General features: G+C 34.9%; 3 protein-coding genes and 1 pseudogene across 3 annotated transcripts; all 4 read right to left on the bottom strand.

The window, feature by feature from the left end:
- Nucleotides 1-1,910: 1,910 nt before the first annotated feature.
- Nucleotides 1,911-2,817, bottom strand: LOC130728531 (probable calcium-binding protein CML46). Its single transcript, XM_057580031.1, has one exon. The coding sequence runs from the start codon at nucleotides 2,548-2,550 to the stop codon at nucleotides 1,969-1,971; it is 582 nt and encodes a 193-aa protein (XP_057436014.1). The 5' UTR covers nucleotides 2,551-2,817; the 3' UTR covers nucleotides 1,911-1,968.
- An 8,011-nt stretch (nucleotides 2,818-10,828) lies between these two features.
- On the bottom strand, nucleotides 10,829-11,858 carry LOC130732349 (uncharacterized). The gene is made up of 3 exons (XM_057584415.1): nucleotides 11,523-11,858; nucleotides 11,326-11,393; nucleotides 10,829-11,179 (listed from the first exon to the last, which is right to left on the bottom strand). The coding sequence occupies exons 1-3, from the start codon at nucleotides 11,596-11,598 to the stop codon at nucleotides 11,033-11,035; spliced, it is 291 nt and encodes a 96-aa protein (XP_057440398.1). The 5' UTR covers nucleotides 11,599-11,858; the 3' UTR covers nucleotides 10,829-11,032.
- A 2,184-nt stretch (nucleotides 11,859-14,042) lies between these two features.
- LOC130715505 (COBRA-like protein 6) lies at nucleotides 14,043-15,505 on the bottom strand (annotated as a pseudogene).
- Nucleotides 15,506-16,070: 565 nt separating this feature from the next.
- LOC130728530 (cyclic dof factor 2-like) lies at nucleotides 16,071-19,636 on the bottom strand. The gene is made up of 2 exons (XM_057580030.1): nucleotides 19,244-19,636; nucleotides 16,071-17,837 (listed from the first exon to the last, which is right to left on the bottom strand). Exons 1-2 carry the CDS (start codon nucleotides 19,418-19,420, stop codon nucleotides 16,512-16,514), a joined length of 1,503 nt encoding a protein of 500 aa, XP_057436013.1. The 5' UTR covers nucleotides 19,421-19,636; the 3' UTR covers nucleotides 16,071-16,511.
- Nucleotides 19,637-20,850: the final 1,214 nt, after the last annotated feature.

Here is a 20,850-nt window from a genome sequence, read left to right as displayed (position 1 = left end):
ATTTCTCAAATTTAGTGTTTTTGGACAACAGGTGCAGCGTGTACTAAAACTGGTCTACAGACCGCAATACTTAGCCACAAAATTCACATGATACATGAATGGAAAGATAATTCGAAACTCTACACTTTTATAGTTTATCACTTTTCCATTTGAGATCCAGAATTAGGTGATATTAGGCCTTAAAGCTTGCTGTCCGGTACAGGAAGAACAGCAGGTGCAACAGTCACTAAGATCGACCTCCAGACCTCATTACTAGACCAAAAATTATGTTCTTTATATGCATAGAAAGCCAATTCGAAAATCTACAATTTTCCAGTTTATCCCTTTTTCATTTGAGACCCCGAATTAGGTGTAATTAAGCTCCAAAACTCGCTGTCCAGTACAGGAAACTGGCAGAGATACTTTTGCCTTCAAATTAATTTTTCAACCATTCAAGTCTCAGAGTTTTAAACCATATTCCAGCAGCAAGAACCACATATCATATATCATATATCATGCTTAAATTTCCAGAACCAAGATAACCATCAATTCTAGCACAAAAGGCAGATCTAAGCATATAAATCTTCAATCATTTTAATCAAGCAAAGTCATAGAAGAAAATGGTAGTTGTAGTGATGAATAATGGAGAATCATGGCATCAACATTTCATCTCAAATCAGAAGCAAAACATCAAGATCTCAAGGCAGAAAAAAAACAGCAAGCATCATGAACACAAAACTCTTGCAAAAGCAATCATGTTCATGACTTTTCTCATAGTAAAACATGGCAAATACCCTAGGCAATCTACCCAATCCTAGGACCAGCCCTTACCTTGGGTTCTTGGTCTGAAAAGAAGAAGAGAATGAAGTTTGGAAGAACAATCTCTTGCTGTCCAAGTCTCCTTCACCTTCCTTCTCCTTCGCGAAACCCTCTCTATTCGCGCTCTCTCCCTTGCTCGCGCGCGTGACCGGCGACAATGGTGGTGGCTTGGGCGGCGGCTCCCTTCTCTTCTCTCACACGTTCTCTCTTTGTTTTTCACGTGAAGGTGCTGTAGTGTATCTCTGTTTTCTGATTGTGGAAGAATAGGGTTTCCCCCCTTGGCTAAAATCCCATGCAACCCACAAGTGGGCTAGGGTTTTGTTTTCCACAAGCCCGACCCAAGTCCAACCTTAACCCACCAGTCTAATTACCTAATCAGACCTGAAACTTACTAAAACCTAAGCCCTCAAAGGTAAATTCATAATTAAATTCGGACTTAGAAGAAAAACAATGTAATAATCCCGCTGGCACTGTACAGCCGGAACTACGTTCACTAAAACGGGGATATCTGGAGCTACAGATATCGGATCGACACGAAACCACTTGGAGAATTTTCTAGACTTGAAGGGCTACAACTCTCATGAAGGAAGTTTTCCCAAATGAAGTCGTTAAGACCCTCTAAAAATCCACACAAGTTGACAGTTCTAATCTGCCAGTTATCAAACATAGCCAAAAACTTCAATTTTATTCAAACTTCCATAAAATTGTTCCAAATTGAACTTAGGGCCTTACATCAGCATCGAGTACCATAGACAAAACAACGAGCAGATGTATGAATAGACCTCAAGCAAACATAACAACTTACATGTTTATAATCCAATTATCAATTTTAATTGAAAGTTTATTAGAGCATGTTTGGAAATTGAAAATCTTTCTACAATTGACTTTAAAGTCATAATCAATACGAAGAGAATTGATTGTGAAAAAAGTATCTGCTCTTAAATCGGGTGCCAATGAACTCATAAACAAATACTTCTTTTGTCCAAAACTTCATGAGAAATTTTGATTTGGATAAAATTTGTAAGTTTATCTAAGAAGCGATTTTCCAAAGTAATTATTCTTAAATGTGTTGGATTTACAATAACAAGATGAAGAAGCAAGCTCAGAGAATATATATCAAATAAACTTGCATATATATTAAGTGAATCCATGAACAAGGTTACACACAAATCAGCAGAATCGATTTTCCATAATTTTTACAAACTCAATGAAATCAATTCTTCCATCTTGATTCTTATCAAAGTTTCTGATCATTATCTTGCATTTCTCGATGCCTGCTTCTTCCTTCAATCCCAAAACACAGAGAACTCTATGCAGTTCCCTTGCATCAATAAACCCATCTCTGTTCTCATCAAAAACATCAAAAGCCTGCTTCACCTCCTCCAAGCTGGGCTCCTGGTCCTCAAACAGTTCAGAAAGCTCCTTGGAACCATACTTTTCTTCAAGTTCCTCACTTTCTTTGCTGCAAAAAAATCCCAGTTCTGCCATCACCTTTTTTACCTCATCCCTCTGAATCCCCTCACTTTTTGACTCATTTTCTTGGTGGTTAAACTCATAATCTGAAACCTTCTCCTCTCCCCTTACCTCTGAGTTACTACACCAGAAATTTGAGAAGAACTTGAGGATTTTGTTGAAAATTGTGCAGTATAGGAAAAGATCTATCAAACCAAACAAGGGAGAATTTGAGCTGCTAGTATCACTCTGTGATGTTTGCTCCTTTGCAATAAGGTAGTCAAAATGATGAAGAGCCATTACTCAAAGATTTTAGATGAAGAGTTAGAACAATTCTTCTATGATCCCTTGTTGCAGGACTCAAATTGTTAAAATTGTTATTGTGGTTTGAGGGGGTGGATGAAGGGTTTCATATATATGATTCTGAAGCTGGATTTTGGGAACATTGACTGGGCAAGAATATTGGTCAGCTGCTTTGAAAGGTGAAGGAAGGTGCATGCCAAGTGCTTGTAGACATGGTGGAAAGAAGGTGTTACTATAAAAATATGGTCATTTATTTCTTGGCAATATCAGAGGAAATTTCCTGCTCCAATACATTCCTTCATATATGGGGTTTTTGTTTGGCTGCTATGTGTCATGGTCAGGCTGGCCTGTTTTTTCTTTGTCTTTTTTTTTTTTGTATTGATTCTGGCCTTTCAATAGATTTCATATTAGATTTCTTTCACCGGCTTAGTTGGTCCATGGAAGATGGAACAGACAACAAAATTCATTAGTTTATTAGAAAATATATTTTTTATTTGTGTAAAAAATCATGTTCGAGTCCAGAAGATTTATATCATGGTAGAGTTAGCTCTATCATTGAGATTTTTTTCGTCTATTCATAAGACTCAAACTCGACACTTTACTTAAAAATAATGAAATATGTACCACATGAACCAACCACACACATGAATAATTTATTAGAAGATAGAGTGTTGGTTTGCCTACCTCTTTCCTGTCATATTTCCACTTCCTTGAGCCACTTCTCTTATAATAAGATTAAGAATAAATTCAATAAAGATTCGTGTACCACTTTTTTGGTAGTGTAAACTTATAAATATATGAAGAGAAGAGAGATAAGTAATCGATATAATATATGAAGCGATTTGACATGAAGATATATAGAGAAAAACAAACATAAATATGAGCGTTGTTATTATTTTGTGTTTTGTGGTACACAAATCAGACCGTCATATATTATGTAAAATATATTTATTTAATTAATGTAACATTTATTTATTATTAGATCATTTTAATTTCATGTAAATCAATGTTTAAAATTGAGAGCTTTCATAAGTTCACACCCCAATTCAAGTCCTGTACGTTTTACATACCATTTTTTTGTGGGTTCACACTCACACTCTTCTATTTTGGTCATTGCTCCATAGCTCTTCCAAATTCTTTATTTTTCTTATCTGCGTGTTTCTCCCAATTTTGACACCAAGAATTAGATCTTTTTCTTTTCCAGGGTAAGTTATGTTTTCCATTCATGTAAAATTGACAAACTTTGATTTTGATTCCTATTAAAACTTATTTTATTTTAACCTTTAAAAGATATAACGTCGTGTATTTTAATCTCAAATTAAAGGTACACACTGTTTTGTTTATTACTAAACATCTAAAAATAACGAAAGTTATAATGGAGATTAAAAGAAGTTCACGGCATGAAAAATATCTCGAAGTTTAATCTTTTTTCGTAAAATTTTCTTTGGGATGATGATAACACATGTGGAAAAATGGAGAGAAAGAGTAGTTGTTGACTTCTTGTATTCAAATTAAAGAAGTCATAGCTAACTTATCCAACACTGAACTGTCATTTTCGTTGTAGAAACTTTCCACGGAACTCATTTGCGTCCAATATTTTCCATGAAATGGGTACGTGTGTCAACTTCTATGAACTATATATGATGAAGTACTACTATGAACTATGAGAGAAACTCCAGGAAAGTGGAAGACTTGAAGACCATGTCACATTATAGGTGAATTTAACATGAACTAGTTTCATCTCAATTGATAAGAATTTCATTATATTTACATTTTTTTTAAAGGCATTATATTTACATCTTAAAACATGTCTTAACTGATATTCAAATACAACATAAACTTGTATATAAGACGTTTGTTAGATAGATATCTTAAAATATTATCTGGAATGTGAGGTTGAAAAAGTAACTTTATCATATTTGGTAGAAGTTTGAAATTTTTTATTCTCAGTTATGAAAGATTTCCAGACAAATAAACTATATATGATTTTTCAAATTTCATTCTCATCTTAAAGAAGGTGAATATTACATTCCCATGGGAAACAATATTTCTGAGAATGTTTTTATAAAATTTGTAATAAACTCCCACAATCTTTTTAAATCATACATTCATATATATAAGTCATCATAAAAATTGACTGTGATCATAAAAATACAAGTCATCATAAAAATTGACTGTGATCATAAAAATACAAGTCATCATGCATATGGCTTTTTTCTAACCCCTTAAAAATGCCTGGTCAATGTCAAATTGGAAAAAGCCACTCAAACTCAAATCTCATACTACTTTTTAGGTAGGCATTTGAAGTGTCTTATCTAGGAAACTGAAATTATAGTACGTGCAGTGAATTTCCAAGAAACCGATATGTGAATTTCCGTGATATAGAGTAAGTAATAGGGTAAAGTATCATATTAGTCTCTGTCTTTATGTCGTCGTCTAATTTAGGTCCTCGTTGAAAAAATTATTGTCCAGTCCTTCTTGGAGATTACCTTTATATTATTGAAATCATGTATACTCTTTTTCCTTCACCAGGTTTTTCCAATGGGGGTTTTCTTGATAAGGTTTTAATGAGGCATGATTTCTTTAAACTTTCTTCAAGGAGGTAGTGGATGGTGGTCTTGTTTACTAGCTAGTAGGAGGATCATAGACGCTTTTTTGTAATATTTGTTACTTTTAGACTTTCTTCTCCTTTTTTCCTATTTGTATTGGGTTGAAATAATCCTTGTACTTCACTTCAATATATTTCATATGACTTATCAAAAAAAAATTATAATTTTTTTATATGCATTAATTAATTTCATTATATATTTTCTTAATAAGCGTAATTGTTCCAAATAGGTTTTATAATTAGGAATTCATTGAGTAAAAAATATAAAATTATGATTTGTAACAAGTATATGTACCTAGAGTAAAAGAAATAATAAATATCTTAGAATAAGAAAATTTAAAATGACTGACAACTTGCAAATTAGATTATGATAACATTGGTGTCATCTAAAATCTCGTGGCAGGGAAGAAAGTCACTTCTTATAAGTGTAGTAAACTTAAGTGCAATTTGTATTTGAAGATTTTATTAAAGTAAATTAATAAGTTAATTTTACGTGCATTTTATATTTAAATATTTTGATTTTAAGACATAATTTATCTGTTGAATTTTTTAGAGATATGGAGGATTTGTGGTCTGATCCACATGACATTTTAGTCTAGAACTAATTACTTAAAAAAATCTATTTAACTAGACCAAAAGAAAACCATAAAAGCCTTTTTGATTGGAGAAAAATTAAACTTTTACTAAAACTATAGAAGAACTCAATTTTCATATTTGTATATTGGATGCCCACATCCTAAGTCCTAACAGAAGAGCAATATTAGTTTTGTGTTGGGCTGTGGTGGGTTTATTTTTTATTCTTGTTTCCTTTTTTTCCTTTTTTCTTTTTCCTTTTTCTTCTACTTATATTAAGGGTTGGAGTACCCCTGTACTCCCTTTAATATTGTAATATTTTGATTTATAAAAAAAAATCCATTAATATGAAAGAGGTGTCCAGAGCCACTTGTTCCCTTATAAAATTAAATAGAGGCTTTCTCACCAGAAAAATACAGAAACATTAATTTTTTGTTATTTTATCATGCGTCATTGGCAAATAAAAATTAAAAACTACAAATATACTCCAGTTTAATAAGTCTTTGTAAGGAGCACAAGTTCAAAAAAAAAAGTCTTTGTAAGGAGCACAAATAAGACATTTTATATTCAAAGACCACAAATATGATTAAAATCAAGTCCAATTACTGGACCCAGATAGCTTTTGGGCCAAATCTTGAAACCTCCAATAACTTAGTAGTAATAAAAAAACACGTTGGTAAAAATTTAGTGATTCTTTGGTAAATTTTCCATGGTTGATTCTCAGGTTAAGATCAATTTTGAAGACAAAACTTATAAATGATTGTTGCAGAAGTTAATAACATTGCGAACACTCCAAATGATAGCAAATCATACAACAACCAACACCTTCTTTTAGAGTTTTTTTTTTTTTTGAACTCAACACCTTCTTTTAGAGCTTAACATAAAGGTTCCTAACAAAACTCTGAAAAATTCTGCTTTCAACATATTGTGTAATCTTCAAAACAATTAAGACACTGCTGCGAGGTAGGATGCGAAATTGAGCAAGAGAACATGATCAATCATGACCAACATTACATAGAAGAGCCTTCTTTCCCAAAGCAACATCTCTACACAACAAATTATTTATTGTCTGCAACATTCAATGATAAACTTTCCAGTCAAATACTGAAACTTTTGGTGGTACAACATTTGGCCAAATTAAGAAGCTTTTAAAAAGCAATGTCCACACTTCCAAAATTTAGCTGCAAATTAAAGCCATATATATAAGTTGAACGCACTGAAAAGCTCATTGAAATATCAACCTTTCAACACTAATCTGTTATTGTCTTCCTGATTAGACATATTTTGATTGTATCCTGCATCAAAGAGTCAAATAGTGGTCTTTCCTATTTGAATAATACCCTTCTAGAAATCATATCTTCCTTGAAATATCATTTTCCCGCTTTCGCATCTCATCACCTTCATATCTTATAAGCTTTTGACATGTATTTATGAATATCATGGTTTGCACTTATATCGACCGAGAAGTTGTTGATCAAGTGCCTTCAGAATTCTCTACCCATAACATTCTTGAGAGTGTGAGTTCAAAATTCATGACGAATACTTACGCCAGCGTGGGCTCGATCAACATTCTACACAATCATGCTAATTATGCATGATCGGGAAGGCCGACCAAGACTACCCATGAAGGGGTAGGGAGAGAAGGGAATGGTGAATTAAGCGTCAGGTTGAGGAGAACTTGAGGAGAGGGGGGTTCCTTGGACTGGGGCAAGGTGGGTGTGTGATCCGAACACCGTGGTTGAGCTCGGGAGGGGGGTCGTTTAAAGGCACTTTGATGCCTAAGTTATTTCAGGAGTTAAGGCTGTGAAATCTCTAAGTGTGAGATCTCTCTAGGGCTTCTATTGTCTCAGAGATCCAAGGGTCAGGGGTTTCTAGTAACCAATGGCTAGGTCTCGAGTCTTGTTCCTAGCCTTCTGCGTTGGGGCATAGGGTCAACGATGGGATGTCTGAGATGATTCGCATCTTATTCCCAGCTGGCGATAAATATTTATTAAGTGATCGGTTCCTCTCGTGTCTTGGTCAGCTTGATCGTCCTGCTGGTCGGGTGCATGGTCTGACCGGGGGGTATGGTCAGTCGTGACGCCTCTCAGAACAGTAGCCCTCCAGTTCTAGTCCACTAGGAGAGTATAACTTGAACTAAGAAGACAGTCGTTCTCACTTAATCGGGCGAGGGTGTGGTCTGTCTCACCGACTCCCAGAATAATGCTCTTGAAACTATTCGTTAACCAAAACTGGCTGATTAATGATTTCATCAATATCTTTTACATATTCATAGACGTTTTTGCTTCTCCATATTAGGGGATCGGAGCAAATATGAATGATACTATGCCTTTCATGCACTAAAGTGATTATCTTCTCTATAATTCACATATAAGTTAAATTTAATGGAAATTAATTTTATATTTGTAATATTTTATCATCTCAAAGAAGTTAACCTTTTTTGAGAAATGTAGAATAAATTCCTTGCAAACTATTAATTTTCTCTAAACATATGTTTAATAAGATAAATAAATTATTACATCATATTTTGGTTTTCCATTACATCATTTAACAGAAAGTGTTTGCCAAACCTGGAAATAATATCCTAATTGAGTATTTTAAAATTTAAAGAATATGAGGTTTTGAGTTTAAATTTTATAAATACAAAAAACTTTTGTTAAAAGAGTTAGTCTCATAATAATATATATGTTCCTGATTAAATAGGATGGTCTCCCCTTGTAGAGGATATATACAAAGAAATATGAATTCAAAGAATGTGAATATGAATATGTTATCCTAGCAAATTTAGTGATGCACAAAATATTCAGTGAATTCTTTGGCCGAGTAATTTAGTAATAGAAGCAATCAATAGTGTAGGTCCGTTCTTGATGATTATCTCAAGTAGTAAGAGTTAGAGAACATAAGAATTGAGTGGGATGTAAGATAAAGAGTTCAAAATTCAAATCTTAATGAAAGACTAATCTGACATTTACCTATAAAAAAATAATCGTGAAGGTCCAATTGCATTTGAGGAGTGGAGAAGGGAAGAGGAAATTACATGGACGATATTGCTTGTGCCACCACCGCCACTAAGGAATCATTATTAACAATAGCTTCTTGAACCCTATCTTAGTATTAGGCCTATAGTATCTTCTTAGAACGTTAGAGTAACATACCTACACGAGGAGGATGTTATAAACAAATCACATGATAAGGGGAAATTCTATTTTATCTGAGATGTGTATCTCCTCATGGTAGATTGCATGTGAAGATATAATTAACAACACTTTGGTAAACTTAAACTTCGCCAATAATGCATTGAAAGCAGCAACCTTACTTGTAAGTCAACTATTAATTTATGTATCCATGTATACTTTTATCATATGACACTCATCAATGAGACAGGAACTCACAGTTTGATCCACGCAGAAACATCAGTCCAGCACCCATGACTCATAGGTTGGACACACACTTTCAAGTGAATTAAAAAATTTAATTGAAATAATGTGTCTATCTCTTTCATTATAAATATGTTAAAAGTGTCATCTTACGACTGCATAGGTCTGTCCTGTGAATGGTTGGCTTAAGTTTAACATTTATAGATCGGTTGATCTTTTAGGTGAAGCTAGTTGTGAGGGTGTGTTGCTTGTAAGTGATGGATAGTGTGGGTCATCAAATTTTGTCGTCGTTTGGGTACATCTAACTCTCTTTTGGCCGAGCTTTGAGGTATTCATACTGCTGTTGAATTGTCATCTACTTATCTAAATGTATGGTGATGTCTACTATTGATATGATACATCCTGATAATAATAATAGTGGAACCTTAAAGAACATTGTGGAGACGATTAAATGTCTCAGTTTAGCTCATGGAGAGATGTTGTCCAATTTGTGCCTTGTGAGTTCAATAGTTGCAGATTGCTTGGCCCGGCCAAAGTGCGCATTGTTTTGAGTGTAGAGAGAGAGAGAGAGAGAGAGAGAGAGAGAGAGAGAGAGAGAGAGAGAGAGAGAGAGAGAGAGAGAGAGAGAGAGAGAGAGAGAGAGAGAGAGATGTTCGTGATCCCACACACTCCAAAGTTCATTAACTAAGTGTACTAGCAACATTTTTTTCAACCCTCTCACATGAATTTCAACATATAAATGAGAAATATTGGAAATGAAGTATTAAAGCTAGTGTACCTAGTATTTTTTTATCATTTTGTAATTGTAATTGATTCTTAATTTAAAATTATTTTTATCAAGAAGCGTTTTTCAGTAGCTTCCAAATATAGGATTGATTCTAAAAAAACTGATCCAAGTATACTATTAGATGCTATAAATTGTAGATCAAATTGATTTTAAGGTCTAAGGGGAAATCCAAACACACAACAAACATGTACACTACATGACTGATAAGTGATAAGTAAAATCATTCATCCGCATGTAAATGACAAAAGCAAACACTCTATCAAATTTTAAATGTTGATTCTTTTAATTGTTTGAACCACAAGTATTATCCACCGAAACAATTTTATTCGAGTTGGATATGATCATTATAAGTAGCTTTGGTTGCATTTAGTGAGTCGAACTCAAGAAATCCACGTTCGTGTTTAGTGAGCATACAAACTAAAATTCAATTTCCTAAATTGTAGCCAAATCTTTAAATAACACTAATTACTTGTGTTCCTTCCAAATTCTGGGGTGTTTGCCAAGTGCCTTGGGAATGCTTAGGGTAAAATCCCAAATAAGGGAAGATGCCCCTATGTTAGAACCAAAATTCCCCTTATAAAAGTTTACTTTGACTTTTGGATTACTAAACGGTTTTATAGGTGTATTAATGGTGTTATAATTGGGTAATTATGTGGGGGTAACAACATTAAATTTCCCTATTGGGAGTTATTATAGGCAATAACTAATTTTCCTTTTATTGTTGGATTAAATCCGGTTGAGCTTTCCTCCTCTAGGCTGGGTTTGGGGTTGTCAAACTCAGAAGGTAACAACAACCCTCAAGTTCTAAGCGTTGAGTTTAATGGACTTAAAGTGTAACTCGGTTCTCTAATTCCGCTAGCTAGCCGGGTTGCTAAACTTAGATGGTACTACAACTTGTATAGGCATGTCGGTACTTATTAAGTATTGGACTTGCAAATAGATCAGACACTTTATTTCTCAATGTTAATTTAAACATTGCATTCTGAAAGCACAAGATAAACCACAGGAAACAAACTAGCAGCAATAAAATACAATTAACATAATCCTAACTCTATGAATTTCGAATTAAGGCTTACAAACCCCACAATATACAAAACCGATTGATCAGAAAGATTCTAAAAAGTAATTAGAAGCCTAATCTTGCTCTTCTTGCTCATGAGCATGTGGAGGAGAAGCAGGAGTTGGTGATGGAGGGCTGAAATTATGCCCATTTTTGGGATTTGGCTCTGGATCTGGATAATCCATGATTTCCAACATTATCCTCATATCACTTTCATGTTCCTGAAGGGAAAAAAGAAACAGAGATTTTCCCATTTAATCTTCTTCCCTCAATTACTCAAAATTAAACTAGGAAGTGAAAAAATGTAATTTTTTTTATCTATTTTTTACATTGTGTAGATAAGGAAAACAGAGTAACAAACCAATACCTCAATTTCAGTACTAGAATGTCTATGCTCAAGACTCTTCTTCTCCATCAGTGCCACCCTCCCGAAACCTTAACCAAAACAACAAAAATTAACACAACAAAAGAAACATTTAATTCAATTTCAAAGTAATATAAGATATAACAAGAAACAAACATAATATAAGCTCCTGTCAGAGAGAGACAGAGACACCACCATACCATGGCCAAAAGAGAGAAAGAGCAGAGATGAAACAAGAAGAAACACGAGAAAACATGAGCGACCCATCATGACCATGTTTTGGAGGAAATGGGTATGAGTGGAATTTGCGAATCTGTGCAGAAATTGAGTGGATTTTGGTGAAAGAAACAAGAGAGTTTGGAGCAGAGTGATGTGTGTGACAGAGTATATAACAGAACAGTGTGTGTGAGTTTGAACGCCGCAATAATATTCGGGAACCGACTTGAGGAATTGTTCAGATCCAAGGAAAGCTGCGAAGGGAAAGTGCTTCTTCTTTCATCGGTGTCAGTGCCCACTCATCAGTGGCTTCGTGTGATTTTCACACTTGTGTTTTTCAATTATTTAAAGGAAAATATTTTATTTTACTTTATTCTAAAAACAAACCAGGATAAATATTTTCTTTTATTTAAGAAAATGTGTCGGCCCCTCCTAACCTATAAATTATTCAACAAAACCGTTTAGGTTCAAAATTGTGTTATCATCTTTATCTTCGATATTCGATGATCATATTCGATTGAATTTAATGAGAAAAATGATTCGATCAAATTCCATCAGTTTTATTATTGGAAGAAACTTATATGCAGTTCTATTTGTGCTGTTTTTTCTGTTCACCAATTAAAAGATGACATGTGTATTAATGAATCCATCTCATCATAATTAAGTGTTATTTGGTTCACACCGTTAAACCCTTTTATTTTCTTGGTTATCGCCGTCTTCTCTTTCCTGGCTCCATATCTGCATCTTTCGCCAAAAGGGCTATTCATTGTAGACAATTGACCAAGCTGTCACCTAGGTACTGCTTCTTCAACATAAAACCCACCATTTTGACATCTACCCCACCTTTTTAATTTCTTTTTTTATTGCTATCTTCTCTAGGACCAGTTTCAGTGACCCAATTTCTCTATTGGATTTCAATTCAGCTTGCACAGCATCACTGCCAAACATAATCTCATGGATTTCAATTCCTCCTAAACAGATAGATCTAATTCGACCCGATTTCTCCGTAAAACTTCCTCCCAAACAATGAGATATGTTTCGACCCAACTTCAGTTCATAAAGCATCGACCCAGTTTCTCAATTCCTCCATCAAACTTCCACCCACACACCCTTGTTGTTTTTCTTTGACTTGGATCCGCTTCCCGCCGGAAAAACAGTGAGATCTGCTACGGGGCAACGATAAAATCAGAGAATTTCGTTCTCAAAATAAAGCGCAACAGAGATGATGGCGAAGTACAGAGGCAAATCGTTTCTCTGGTTCGCACTGCGTTGAGAAGACAGAACGGTAAAGTTGAGAGAAAACGCAAAGAGAAAACGGAAGGAAGTGAGGGTTTAACGGTGTGAACCAGATATAACCATTAATTATGGTGAGGTGGATTCATTAATACACATGTCATCTTTTAATTGGTGAACAGCAAAAACAGCACAAATAGAACTGCATATAAGTTTCTCCCTTTATTATTTTATCATAAAATGAATTTGTGTTTAAATTTAAATATGATCTCACTTAGAGATGACACACGTGTGGGGATGGTAGTGTCTTCCCCTCCTCGTCCCCACATTTCTCTTTTGTCCGGCCTCCGTCCTCATTTCATGGCAGAATGAATTTTCACCTCATATCGTTTCTCAACTCTCCACAAGCATCTCGAACATGTCATTAAATTTTGTCATTAAGTATATAAGATACATAAGTGAAATCACAAGTGATATGAGATACATAAGTTTATTCAATAAATTTAAAAATCACAAGTGATCATGCGTGAAACTGCATCAAATTCAGTATAAATACACCATAAAGTTCAAATAACATTAAACAAAAAAAAATTGTCAAAAAAATATTAAATAAAATTCACACAATATGTGAAATCTACAAAATAATCAATTTGAACCTTAAAGTACAATATTGAACTAATCCAAAATGTTAAGTCAAACGCACAAGATATTCTTTCGAGCATTGAACTCATAAAATAAATGAAGTATATATTGCAAGTAATTTTTTTTAGAACAATCATCTCATGAAAAGATATTGTTAGAGTCCCACATTGGCTAGAGATGTGGCCAAGCAATTGCTTATATATGGTTGTGCAAACCTTAACTCTTGAGCTAGCTTTTGGGTTAAGTTAGGCCTCCTTCATGGTATCAGAGCTGATGGTTGTTTGACCATGGGCCTGGGCCCCTATCCTAGATCCATTTGTGGAGATCTCCCATATTTGGGCCACCCGTTTCATTCCACGCTCCAGATGTTCTACACTGGACGTGAGGGGGTGTGTTAGAGTCCCACATTGGCTAGAGATGTGAGGGGGTGTGTTAGAGTCCCACATTGGCTAGAGATGTGGCCAAGCAATTGCTTATATATGGTTGTGCAAACCTTAACTCTTGAGCTAGCTTTTGGGTTAAGTTAGGCCTCCTTCAGATATATTTACTAAAAACATACAAAATATAATAGTACACAAAATTTAAGTTTAAATAACAAAAGTCACCCGTGGTTTGCACGGGTAATTCCACTAGAGTATTAGTAGAAACGAAAGAAACAGGAGCAGTAACAACATTGAGATGAAAACTGTGAAAGGTCTTGTTGCAACAATAGGAGCTGTGTTGGGGAGCCTCGGGTACTCATTAGGAGATGGCATGACACATGCATCGCCATTGAATGAAATTTTTCTGGGAAAAGTCCATCCTTCTTTAAAGGTGAAGTCTCCTTGATCTTTGTGAAGTAACAACTTTAATTTGTTTGTACATTCCCATTGTCACCATGTGCAAGCAACATGTCATTGTAATATTGTAGCCCCCAAAACATCCCTGTATTATTGAGATTTCCATAACTTGGCAGTGCCCGGTAGTTGAAACTGAAAACTTGGGTTACATTTCTCAAGTTGGGATGTAACACCACCAAATTCCACTACGAGTAGTTTCTAACAAAATTCAGGTTTGTAATTGTGATCTTGACCCGCCAATACTCTTTATAACTTTGCTTCACATGCCAGTGAACACGAATGGGGCACATGTAATTTGTACACTGCACTACTGGTGCTGGTGATTTTGTGCCTTGTGCCCGTTGTCGCAGTTCCAACAGTGAAGATCTATCAGAACTGAAAATTTTCAACAACAGTACTATTTAGCAAGAAAGCTAGAATAATACTCTTAGCCTCTTGGGATCAACTTGATTTTTTTCTCAGAATCAATTTTGAAATCTAAAAGGTGCTACTCAAAGAAGCTTATCTATAGATTTGATCCTGGCTTTAGAATCGATTATATAAGAGTTTTCAAATATGCACTAAGTAATAACAAATTTATGCAAGCATTTTTCTCACTACAAATGTGCATACAAATGCAAACAACCAATTGGAAGGTATGAGGCCTGAGTCCACATTGGAAGTATGTGATTCTAATGTGGGGTTTATAAGGCTTTGGACTCTCCAACTACAACAACTAACTTTTGTGGTATGGTTCTCCAAGGTTCTTATCAAAAGTGCTATAACTTTTATTTTGTATTAAGTATGCTCGGATTACTTTTGAGTTTTGATTCATTCAGTCTTTCACTTCATTTCCACCTTTGTTCTTTATCTTCTCTTTCAATCATATCACTCATGACATCTCTCACTTTCTCTCTTTTCTTCCTATTGTTTGTCTTTTCTCACTCCATTTCCATTCATATGAGAGTGTGAATGAATCTTAATTCATTACTTTTTGTAGCCTTTATTTCCCTTTTATGGCTTTTATTTCCATTTTATGAGCTTCGTGACTTTGATTGTGAGTTATGAGGTCTTTAAATAAAAGTTGTGTGTGCTTATGCTTGAGTTGTTGCTTGTAGTCTTTCCAATATTCAACGAAATGGCTGCAAATTTGTTTGGTAGGTTGATGTTTTCGGCTTTGATGCCCTTCTCATTTGTCACTCATATTTGTAATACCAATCACCAATTATGAACTTATGTTTTCCAGCATACTCGGCGGTATGTTTCAGGCTCATGGATTCCCAAATCTCATTGGCTACCTTGTAAGTACGTGAGTTTGTTTCAAAGGTATGAAATCATATTTTCTAGAATAACATCATCGACAAAAATTATTATCAGGAAAGTTTTTTCCAAGTAAATTTTATATATTTGTTTGGTAAGTATATAATATTCCTAGGAATATTTTCAAAATTATTTAATTTAGAACTTACAGACTCAAAATTGAAAAAATACAATAGAATATGGTAGAAAGAAGTGAGAAGTTATTTTTTTGGAAGGCAAAGAAGTGAGAAGTTATTCAAAATAACTCTCATTCTCAAGGGAATACAAGATTCCCAACCTTTTCATAGGAATCAAATGAATAAAACATCACAGGTACTATTTTCCTTTCTTGCTACTTATACCTGAAAATAAGAGTTTTCAACTTTATAACAAACATGAGAAAACTCATTCTCAATCTATATATTCTTGATATTTCCATGACTTAAAACAAATGCGCTATAGCCAATGTTCTACTAATATAGTTCAAAATAGCAGATGACAATGTCTAGGGATCTGTCAAGGGTGTTGTGACTTCATATATGTAGAGAATTGAATGGATGCATTCCAGTTATATTTTAAAGTTTTAGCCTCCAAAAGTTCTGAAAGAAATAAACCAGAACAGGAAGTTCATTCTGAACCCCCATTCTTATTTATATACACATGATGTCTAGAAAAACAAACTCACTATATGTCTATATCTCACTATGTCATATGAACTTAAATATGTACATAACTAAAAATCCATCCAAATGAAAGGGAAGATACTCTACAAGCAAAAGAATGATCCTTCACCAAAGCGGTTCTTCTTCAGATGGTAGTGCAGGAAGAACCATTCTCTACTCAAATCTTCTTCAGTTGGCTGACAACAAGAACTATTAAAAACAAGGCTGGTGAACCAATGAGGCTTTACAGTTTGTAATTCCTCATGAAATGTTGAATCAGTTTTCTGCATCCAAAATTTCAAATTTGTAAGCTACATGGTTATGAGGTCTCATGAAAGTTAAGTGACCTAGAAAACGCCGCTGGATTGGCTTGCAAGAGTGGCGAGGCTTGCACTGAATGATTCTTCTCATCATGCTTTGAAGTGAATGCTTTAAAAAGTCCTCCTCCAGGGACTGATTCAGCCTTATCGTTTTTTATTCCGAGAGATGTCCATAGAGAGCTTTTTGCTGCTTCTCCTGAGTCATCAATCCTCAAAGTTTTCGGAACCCACAAGCACTTTTCTTTGTTATGTCCATTCCCGCTGGTTGACTCATTTGATTTCAGCATGTTTTCTTCCCTTAAATGCTTACCCAAGGTTGGGGAGTTAGGACCTGAGTTAGCTGTTGCGCCATTTGGGGTTGATGGTTGAGCTAGCCATGGGGTGTTCAACGCTCCTGGTATGGTACAGCCCCAAGTTGTTGCAGGGTAGAATGGCAGGGCAACGAATCCTGGTGAGCAAAAAACGGGTGGTGGGGGCGGAGAGTTCCACTGCACTGGATTCCATGGGGAAGGCCAAGCGGTCCCAGGATAGTAGGGAGCTTGTGGTGAGAAGCTCTGATAATTCTGCTTATCTTGTTCTTGGGGGCCATTGGTGCTTGTTTTGTCCATCGACTTGGCGGAGGTAACAGAAGACTTGTTGGATTGATCATCGCCCTTTTCTCCACTGCCATGGGGAACATGAATTCTTAGTTCTTCAGAACTATGAAATCCATTCCTTGTGTAATTGGGTACGGATTTATCAGCAAGGTTCAGAGCAGATGTCATTGATTCGCACAAGGGTGTTTTGGATCCAAATGTAAGTGTATTGGATCCAAATGTAAGGACAGTACCATTAACCTTCAAGGAAGGATGATGGGCTGCTCCATTTGGCAAGTCTGTCCGAGTATTTTGCAGCATCGCTTCTGAGACAGTTATCGGGCGGTTGATTGGAGAAGAGTTCTTGTTCTTTCTGCGACCAGCACCAATAGGTACATTCCTCATGGTTCCACCAGCAGTCCAGTATCTGTGGCAATTCTTGCAGAAGTGTCGGGGTTGGTTGACGTTGTAATTATTATAGTAGCAGAACTTGGTGTCCATGCTATTACAGCGGGGACAAGGAAGTATTTTGTCTGGTTTTTTGAGATTCTTGTCCTGTGAATTACTCGTCTCGCTCTGTCCTTCTTCAGTCTTTGAAGTTTTCAATGTAGTAGACCCCCTCTCAGTGGACAGGGTAACAGCTTCTTCACCGGTCCTAGAGGTTGTATCTGTATTCGTGATCTCCTTCGCCAATTGCATGGGGACTCCATCTTCCTTCTTAATATCAGTTGGGTTTTCTCCCAATGTGTCCTGGATTCATGACAAACCGAGATAAGTATGTTGTTATGCACTAAATGTTTAATATAAGACCTGCATTTATATCATGAAAAGAAAATACAGAATTCTTCATTGATGAAAAAAACACACAGGTTAAAAAAGTGAATATGTCGCCCCCAAAGCTATTTCATCAGAAGGAACAGATAAGAAGTTGAGAAAAGCACAACACAAACTGACAATAGACTATATATATCACTGAATATAAGTGAAGCCTCATTTTTCCATCAGTTGTTTAGAATCCTTACGGCAACTTCAACTGTCAAAGTCCCATTTTTGATGTGTTGATCCACAAATATATTAACTCAATTCTCATAAAGACATTGATTCTTCAAATATTTCCATCTAAGGCTAGCACATTTGCTGGCTCAAACCAAGGGAAAGGAGTATAATGAAATCTGTCAAAAAAGGAATTTATGCAGAAAAAACGAATTGTATAGAAACCAAGAGGAGATAGTTTTACAAGACAAAACATAACAATTCTTCCTTTTACGAGAAAGCTAAACAAAAGAGAAAAAAAGGAAATCAAAAGAAAAAGCATATCAAATATGTTGTAGATGGTATTATGGCAGATTTTAATTCTCTTTCAGGATTTGGCAAAACCCATATAAAACTGAGAAGTCAAATAAAAAGAGCATTTCTTTTCACAATCATGCTGAGTACACAAGTTAAAACCCAGGAAAGTCATTTGTTGGGAGGGACAACCACAATATCACGAACGGGTTGACACCCATCAAAAACCAAAACAAAATATACCCCAGAAGAATCAGAAAGATTGAAAGGGAAAAAAAAAAGAAAACGATTAGAAATAGATTAGCTTCTAACTTTCTATAGCTTTCCATATTCATGCTGTAAAGCATTAACACTGTTTTGAGAGCTGAAACAAAATCATACTAAAAGAGACTAATTCCTTAAATATTGATAAATCCATATTGCAGCAACTGAAGTTCAATCCAAATGCCTATATATATAAAAGGAAGTAATTGCTTTTTCCTTTTCTCAAAACTTCCCTCACAAAGCTTTTGATTACAAGCCAAAATAAGCTAATCCAAATAGACACTGATTCTCCTAAGCCATAGAAAAGTCAAGCTTCAGCAAGTCAAGGATGGGAAAAAAAAAACAAAACACCACTTGAAGTACTAAATGAGAATTGGAAATTGGAAATTAGCACATCAACTAGCTCCCCCAGATAATTGAAACTAACCCCAAATCCCCAATTAAACACTGAAGCACAATACAATACATGCCATGCCACCAAAGCAAGTAAACAGAATCTTAAACACTCAAGCCAAACTAACACCAACCCATTAAATAATTTTACATTCCAAATAATGGGTCACCCTCAAAATTCAAAATTTCATGAACCCAAAATTCACACATACCTTCACAGTCTCTTGTTGCTTCTGTGCAACCACCCTGTTGGTGTGGGACTCCCTGGAAGAGTCGGTGGAAGAAGCATGATTCTCATCCCCGGCGGAGTATCCCGATCCGGCAGCAATCTCCGGCAGCGGAATCGTCTTCCCAAATAGCTTGATCGCAGGGTCTCTTGTCTCCGACATGTCTTGTGTGTTTTTCTAAAAACAGATAAAAACCTCTTTATTGCTGTTTTGTGATTTGTTTCCAAAGACAGACAGAGAGAGAACAATAAACTGTAAAAAGTTGTTGTTGTTGTGAAGAGAGAGATAGAGAGATAGAAGAAAAGTGCAGAGAGAGAGAGAAAGGACACGTTGTGAGATTGTGCGTTTTGTTGTTGATCCGGTGAAGCAGGTTGAGAGTGCCACATCAGAAGCTACCTATAATTTCAGCCACAAACTATCTCTCTTTGTGTTTGTGGCCTGAAAATTACTATAAAGATCTTTCTCTCACTTCCTTTTCTCATTCACTTTTTTTCTGTTTTTTTTGCCTTTGCTTCTTCTTAGGCCTTAGCCAAAACGTGTGCACATTTTAACATTCACTGTCCTCAATAGTAATTTCAATAACAAGTTAGGTCAAACTACATTTACTACCCACTTTATTATTTTTTCATTTTTTATCTCTTTATTTTTTCTCATCATCTCATTTATTATATGTAATGAATGGATATAAAGACAAAAAGTTTAGTCAACTTTAATTAGAAGTAACTTTCTTTAACATTTATAGTCATTTATGGTATAATTTTAATTTACCATAATTTTTCATCATATATGTATTAAAATAATGTATTATATTTCTTATAGTCTTATCCTTTTGTTTTTATGAATAGTCTTATCCTTTTTTTCCTCGGTTACTTTGGAGTGGTTGAAAATTATGTATAAGGTGTTTCAATAAACATATGCACTCAAACTAAACTCATTACTCATTTATATGACTATATAAGTATTGACTATTGACCAAAGTGAGCAGTCTCCTATAAGTCATTGCAATTAAATTGAGGAATTTATTATTATGAGACCCACTTACTTTAAGATATTTTTTATTGAAGTTATTTCATATACTGAAATTTTTGAAAGCTCAAATCTTTAACTATTAAATTAAAAGTTTATATTAATAAATTAAGGATAAAAGATTTTTTAAATTTCTAAAATTTTCTGTGAGACAATTTTATGCTAATATACTTTTAAAATGTAAATAAATATCATTGGATGATTTTTAATTTATCTTAAATTTGATGTATAAGTAGGCATTATAATTGAACTCCAAAATATGAGTATCCTTTAACTAGGGGTGGGAATAGGCTAGGCCTAGGTAGGCTTTGCTTAAATAGGCTTAGCCTGTTTAAAAATCTTAAGGCCTGAGCCTGGCCTATGGCCTATCAAAGGCTTTTTTTCGAGCCTGGCCTGGGCCTTCCGAAAGCCTGGCTTGGCCTGGTAGCCTGTTTAAAGACCCGTTTCACAACAAGAGTTTTACGTTTGTTAATAAATTTATCTGTAAAGAAGTTATCAAACTTATAAGCTAACGGGTTAAATTATACTAAAATAATATTTTCAACAATCAGACTTATAATATTATC

Source organism: Lotus japonicus, chromosome 1 (genome assembly GCF_012489685.1).
Source record: "Lotus japonicus ecotype B-129 chromosome 1, LjGifu_v1.2".
Classification (NCBI taxonomy): Eukaryota; Viridiplantae; Streptophyta; class Magnoliopsida; order Fabales; family Fabaceae; genus Lotus; species Lotus japonicus.
This window is presented reverse-complemented; position numbering and strand designations above follow the sequence as displayed.